A 6782-nucleotide genomic window follows, 5' to 3' on the forward strand; every position below is an offset into this window, starting at 1 on the left:
TGGAGATGATAAAAATAGCTCCTACGACATAGAGCTGCTGGAGGGCCATTGAAATGCCTGTGTTCTCCGTGGAGTGTATAGCCCTGGATACCGAGCCGTAGAATGTTCTTTGTTGGAGTGAACCATGAAGCCACCCAATAGGTAGGCCTGGTGGTTCCATCCTGGCTGGACATATTTTGTTAAAAGTACAAATAAACAGGTTCCTGGATCTGTTGAATCAGGATACCCAAGGGCAGTGCTTAGGAAGCTCTATTTTTACAAAAACTTCTCAGAGAGTAGAAGGTGCTGGTTTGGGTGACATTTGGGGCGGGGGGGAAATGCCACTGTGTGGCAAAGAAGGGAAGAGCCTTTTCCAAGGGGTTCACCCCTTGCTTCCCCCAGGTGGCCTCAGGAACTTGGGCCCCAGGGCTGGGCAAACATGGCTCATGGCCGGTTGCAGCAGTGCCCTCACTCAGGGCCAAGTCTTCATCCCGCCTTCTGGGAGGGCAGTTCTTGCAGCAAGGGTGGGTTTCTGGGCAACAGGCTGATAGAAATCCCACCCTGATCACCTGCTGTCTGTTCCTATCCACAGCGGACAAGTACTGCCCCCTGCTGATCAAAGAAGGTGGGATGCCCCTCCTGAGGGACATGATCAAGATGGCAACCGCGCGGCAGGAGACCAAGGAAATGGCCCGGTGAGAGACTGGCAGTGTTTCTGCTTGGAGCCTAGACTTGGGGGAGCGAGGGACACAGCCAGGCCCTCTCGTGGTTAGGAATGGCTGCAATTCCCAGGGGCAACTCGGGGCTGAGTGTGGAGGTGGACAGCATACTGACGTCCAGCTGGGGCCTCCCTGAGTGTCATTTTGGCCACAGTGTGGCCGGAAACTGGATGATCAAGCTCTGAACAGAGCATCATTGCCCTCATTTGTAAGCTTTATTTTCTTTTATTCCCAGAAAATCCCATTCTCTCATCCCTGGGCATTAGCAAGTCAGGTCAGAACTTGTCATTATTTTTGGCCAAAGACATTCCAACTAAAGAGAGGACACGTATGGTAAAATACATTCTAGGGATCAGGCAGAATGCATAGGAGTTTCTGAATATTGTGAAGGTCCCGGACACGGCAGAGCCATCAAGGCCTTCCGCTGCTGTGTGGTTTTCACTACCGGGTCTAAAATATCTACCGGGATCTCACACCCATCAGTGCACAAGAAAGACCCTCAGAGATGCTACGTTTCGCAATCAGCAGTAACGACCTTGCTTTCTCCAGGATCCATTCTAGAAGAGAACGGAGTTAAGTTTACCCCAGTTCTAAACACAGCGCAGAATAAAGGGTATCGTGGGGGAGGGGCCTGGAGCTCAGAGGCTCCCCAGACAACTACTCACTGGCTGTTTCTGCAGTTATTGTCGGCAAAAGGCACTGCTTAAACGTTTTTTTCGTTTTTAATTTATTTATTTTTGGCTATGTTGGGTCTTTGTTGCTGTGCGTGGGCTTTCTCTAGTTGTGGCGAGCGGGGGCTACTCTTTGTTGCCGTGTGCGGGCTTCTCATTGCGGTGGCTTCTCTTGTTGCGGAGCACGGGCTCTAGGCGCGCAGGCTTCAGTAGCTGTGGCTTGCGGGCTCAGTAGTTGTGGCTCGTGGGCTCTAGAGCGCAGGCTCAGTAGTTGTGGCACACGGGCTTAGTTGCTCCGCGGCATGTAGGATCTTCCCGGATCAGGGCTCGAACCTGTGTCCCCTGCATTGGCAGGCGGATTCTTAACCACTGCGCCACCAGGGAAACCCACTGCTTAAACATTTAATTGACAGATTGGTCTGAGTTTGAGAATGGTAAAATGAATGGTTCTCCAACTTAATCTCCCTAAAGAATCACCTAAAAAGATTGTTAAAAACGTTCGGCCCGGGGCTTCCCTGGTAGCGCAGTGGTTGAGAATCTCCCTGCCAATGTTGGGGACACGGGTTCGAGCCCTGGTCTGGGAAGATCCCACATGCCGTGGAGCAACTGGGCCCGTGAGGCACAACTACTGAGCCTGCGCGTCTGGAGCCTGTGCTCCGCAACAAGAGAGGCCGCGATAGTGAGAGGCCCGCGCACCGCGACGAAGAGTGGCCCCCACTTGCCACAACTAGAGACAGCCCTCGCACAGAAACGAAGACCCAACACAGCCATAAATAAATAAATAAATAAATTTAAAAGTAGTAGTAAAAAAAAAAAAAAAATCATTTCTTAAAAAAAAAAAAAAGTTTGGCCCCACCCTAGATTTTCTTTTCCGGTGGGCCTGGGAATGTGCATTGTCAACAGGGTTCCCAGGAGATTTGAGAAGCACTGGGTAAGACTGACCCATAACCTACCCCAGTCACTTTGAACATCTCTGTAAGACCTGAGATGTGTACCCAAGCTGGCCAGCCTGATGGCACGGTGCTTAGGAGAAATCTCTCTGCCTGTTCACCAGTCCTGTCCCGCCCCAGGCATCCCTTACTTCCTAAAAGGCATTGAGGCACCTCTTTAGCACATGGAGGCTGCAGTGAACACATACACACACACACACACCCGCCACCAACCCAGAGGCTTAGTGTGAACGGGAAGGCCGTGCAGGGTTCAGGGTGACACCTGACGGCGGTTCCCAAGGGCTGGACTAGAGTGGGAGATCTGAGCATGAGGGGTGATTCCCAAACGCTGCACGGGGACTTGGCCGCTGCAGGGTGTCGGGCCCTTGTACTTGTGCAAGCACAGCTGCCCTAGCCCTACCCGGACCTGCCGCTGGATCAGGATCTCTGGGTGAATCTGATGCGCAGCCAGTTTGGGGACCACCAGTAGGCTCTGGGGAAGAAAAAGGCCTGGGTGTACAGGGAAAAGGTGAAGAAGGAAGATGTTGCTGAAAAAAAGACCAGAAGGTTTTGGAGGTTAGGCCTGAGCTGATTCAGGGAAGCCCCTAACCGCAAATGCCCAGGCACTGAGAGGTGGGAAAGGGGGCCTGGGGAAGTAGGAGAGGAGCACGCGGGGCTGATGTTATTTGTGGCCACAAGTACCATTTCCTGGGTGCCCCGCACATGCTGCACTCTGCCCGCCACTTTGTACACTTCATCTCATTCAGCATCAGCATCATGGTTAACACTGGCTAACAAATCCAGCAGCCTGATCAGCTGGGAGGGGCTGGGCCCGCCCCAACCCAAGCCCACCCTCCAATCCTCTTTCTCCCATTGTCTCCAGCAAGGTTATTGAGCACTGCAGTAACTTTAAAGAGGAGAACATGGACACGTCCAGATAGAGGCCTCTGCCCCCATGGCCGCCACTGCTCTGGACCACGAGGCCGGGAGGAAGCGCTCTCAAGCAGCCCAGCTGGCAGATCCCCACCCGGGGAGCCTCCCACTGGATGAAGGGACACAGGGGGACTTTTGCACAACCGACGCTTTTCCTTAACATTAGTGAGATATATATATATTATATATATATATATATATATAATTTTTTTTTGGTTAGGAAGTGTGAAGTTTTGTGTGTATGATTTCTGTACAAAAACAAAAGAAACACTCCCTGAGTCCTCGCAGCTTCCTTGGCCATTCTCAAGCCCCAACTCAAAGCCTTCATCGCTGCCACACTCACTCCTACCCCTGCCAGACTAAATGCCTCTAACGTTGTGAGTGTCCAGCCCTCGCCCTGTAATCTCTGACCTTGGCCTCCCTTCCTGTTAGGAGAGGCAATGGGCTTTTGATAGCCCACTCCAGCACCCTAACCCACCCACCAAAGCCTGAGAACGCCCTCTAGGTTCCTGGGTGCAGCTGATGGGGTTTGGAGATTAAAACTAACCCCACTGGGTCTCCCAAATGCCTTGGTGCTCCCGGCTTGGGCCTCTGGGGCGAGCAAGTAAGCCGTACCTGCCTAGGTCCAGGCAGTCCCAGCCCCAGAGGCCCTCGAGGAGTGGCGCTCACAGTGGCTCTGCTGCCCTCTGGCCAGGCCTGCCTGAGGCCACGCTGCTACGGAGGCTGCCTCCTAGTCTCCCACCAGGTCCCAGGCTGTCGAAGGCCCCAGCCCAGGGCTGGTCAGAATTCGGGCAGATTCCACTGCCCCTTCTGCCAAACATATCCAGAACCTGCCCCCCACCCTGGAAGCCAGCACCTCCTGGGGCCAGGGGCTTTTTCCCCCTCACCCCCTACCCCTCATCTGCCCGCAGCACCCACGGTGCCCAGGCACCCCACCAGCAGAACTGAGCCTGCCTCACTCGCCCTTGCCTGCCCCGCTGCCCAGAGGACCCCACACCTCTCTCACAGGCAGGAGGTCCCCAAGCCAGCCTTTCCCGGTGGCAACAGGCAGACATCTCCAGACCAGCATTTGGCACGTCCTGCAGCGGCCCTGCCTGGCCCTCCGGGGCCCTTCCCGCGCCCCTCCCATTCTGACCCCAGGCTTTCCCTTGGAAACCTCCGTGCTGTGTTTCAGAGAAGTGTGAGACACAAACGTATCTTGAAATATCTTGTGCTCCTCCCTTGATGTCACTCCGAATTGCTTCTCATGGCACAGACGGCGGTGAGGAGGCCCCTCTGGAACAAGGGGCTGGGGAGCAGAGCTGACTCTGCCCTTGGGGGGTGGCTTTTCTTCCCTCCTCCTTCCCTGGGCCTGTTTTTGGATTCTCCTGGCGTTTCTGCCTGCAGACAGAGCAGTCTGGATGAGCAGCCCAGGGGAGAGGCACCTGGCCCTTCTCCCCTAGGGTCTTTCCCTCCCAGCCGTGGGAAGGGCCAGCTGCCCTGTGTCCCTCAGCTTAGCAGACGGGCCACATCTGCCCCTCCCTTCCATGCTCACGTGGCCTGAGCCAGGCCCCGGGCAGAGCTCACATTGCATTGCTTTACCACCTGGGGCCTGGGTAAATGTCTGTACTTCGGGATGTCACAGAAATACATTTTTGTGCAAAGTGGAGCAGAGTGTCTTTTTTTGTGGAAGGGACGGGGTCTGGGGAGGGCCCTGGGCTGGCTCAGGCAGTGGGCCTTGAGTGAGGGTGTGTCAGGTCAGTTTGTGTGCCCAGCCCAGAGGGTCAACTGCAGACTGGGGACAGGTGGCAGATCGGGCTGGAGCACCTGTTTTTCCTTTGCAGTCTCTCCACACCCCTGTGCCCAGACACTGAGGGTACAGCTGGCAACAGACCAACAGGGCCCCTGCCCAGAATGGCCGTCTGATGGTAGAGACAAATGTTAAATACGAGTTTATGACCCAGTGTGCGAGGAGCAGGGAGAAGGGAGCACAGAGCAGGCCCCTCCTGTGGGCCGGTGGGAGTGCGCAGGACAGACTGGAGTTAGCTGGGCCACAGCCCTTTAGGGAGAGGGAAGAGCATATGTGCAGATAAGGGACAGCGTGGTATCCTGGTGCAGGCAGGGGAGGCTTCTCACAAGGGGAGACATGCGAGCTGAATCCAGCAAAAAGACCAGGCTGCCAGGCCTGGCTGTAGGGGTCCAGGGAAAGGGTGTCCTAGGCAGAGGGCCCTGCCAGGAGAAGACCTCGCAGGGAGAACCACGAAGCAGCCCACGTGGCTGCAGCAGAGTGGAGGGCGAGGGAGCCAGCAGGAGGGGATGAAGGAGCCGAGGCCAAATCCTGAGATGACTCTGCTTTGGCCCAGGATGGTCCTGGTTTACACCTGTTGTCCTAGTGTAACTATCAGCAGTGACTTCCGTGCCCCTGAAGTACTACTGAGGCTGCATCCAATGAGGGAGAGCTCTTCCCCAAAGAACAGTCTAGGTGCTGGTCCCAGATCACGTGGAACCATTCCCAAACGTGCCAGGTGGTGTGTCCCCAGTGCCCAGTGACAAAGGTTCTCTCCTAGACCAAACTGTAGCCAGGCTCCAAGCCCTCTTCTCCGCTAGGCCTCAACCTTGGCCTATAAAAACTATAGACTTCACCGCAAGTGATTTCGTTCACTCCCACCTCTGACATTAAAAGACTTAAACACTAACATAGCTTCTAACAGCTCAAGGTCACATCCCTAGGATGACCCTAGCCCCCCCTTAAAGTGCCTGCCTGAGAAAGCTCCAGGCTGCCAAAAGAATTTACTGTTTTTAACCAACACCTGATCACAGGCCCCTGACCACCCTTTCTTAGAGCATTTACTAAAAAGGGCTTACAACTGTGAATGCTTTCTCTGTCCCTTTGAGGTGTATTTGTACCTCCTACAACTCAGGAGTGTCTTTCTCAAGGACCTGATAGCCATCCCTTTAAAATGGAATCATGAGGAAGGATCAGGCCTCTGTCTCCCAGTCTCTGTGGGAGGATAGAAGCTGAACTTCAATTATTGCCGGATAGCAGACACAGCTGGCCTAATCAGCATTTACCCTGACCCACTCTGTAATTTTTCACTTCTCTGAGTCTCTTCAAGCCCCTGCCCTTCCCCATCTCAACTCCCTCATTCTCCCTTTAAAATACCCAGTCACCTCTATACAAATCAAAGTTGCACTGGGACTTTCCTGGCCTGAAGCCCTGGGTTGGGCAAGTCTGAAGGGTGTAGGTGCTGGCTTAGAGCTGGGGAGACAAGACAGTCCTGTGCTAGGCACTCTATTTCCATTATTCAGTCCTCCAACCACCTCAGCAGGGGGGTACTATTATCATCTCCATTACATAGACAGAAAACAGAGCTCGCAGTGGTTCAGTAACTTGCCCAAACTCATACAGGTAGGAAGAGGCAGTGCTGGGATTTCTGACTCTGACCCAAGTTGGGCCCCTCATAGGCAGAATCTGCACCACGTACCTCCACTCTGCTCTCATCCCATCTGCAATATCTGAAAATGAATAGAAGGAGGTAAGGGTATCACCACGGAGCAACCTTGGGCGAGTC

The 6782-nt window shown here is 54.3% G+C and overlaps 1 protein-coding gene across 2 annotated transcripts in view; it reads left to right on the forward strand.

The window, feature by feature from the left end:
* Positions 1-4877, forward strand: part of ZER1 (zyg-11 related cell cycle regulator) — a 30340-nt gene extending 25463 nt beyond the window's left edge. For both annotated transcript variants that reach the window (XM_061199812.1, XM_061199813.1), the window contains exons 15-16: positions 572-674; positions 3182-4877. In XM_061199812.1, the coding sequence (XP_061055795.1) occupies positions 572-674; positions 3182-3239 (161 nt within the window). In that variant the 3' untranslated portion in view covers positions 3240-4877. The remainder of the gene's footprint in view (positions 1-571; positions 675-3181) is intronic.
* Positions 4878-6782: the final 1905 nt, after the last annotated feature.

This window comes from Eubalaena glacialis, chromosome 9 (assembly GCF_028564815.1).
Source record: "Eubalaena glacialis isolate mEubGla1 chromosome 9, mEubGla1.1.hap2.+ XY, whole genome shotgun sequence".
NCBI classification, from domain to species: Eukaryota; Metazoa; Chordata; class Mammalia; order Artiodactyla; family Balaenidae; genus Eubalaena; species Eubalaena glacialis.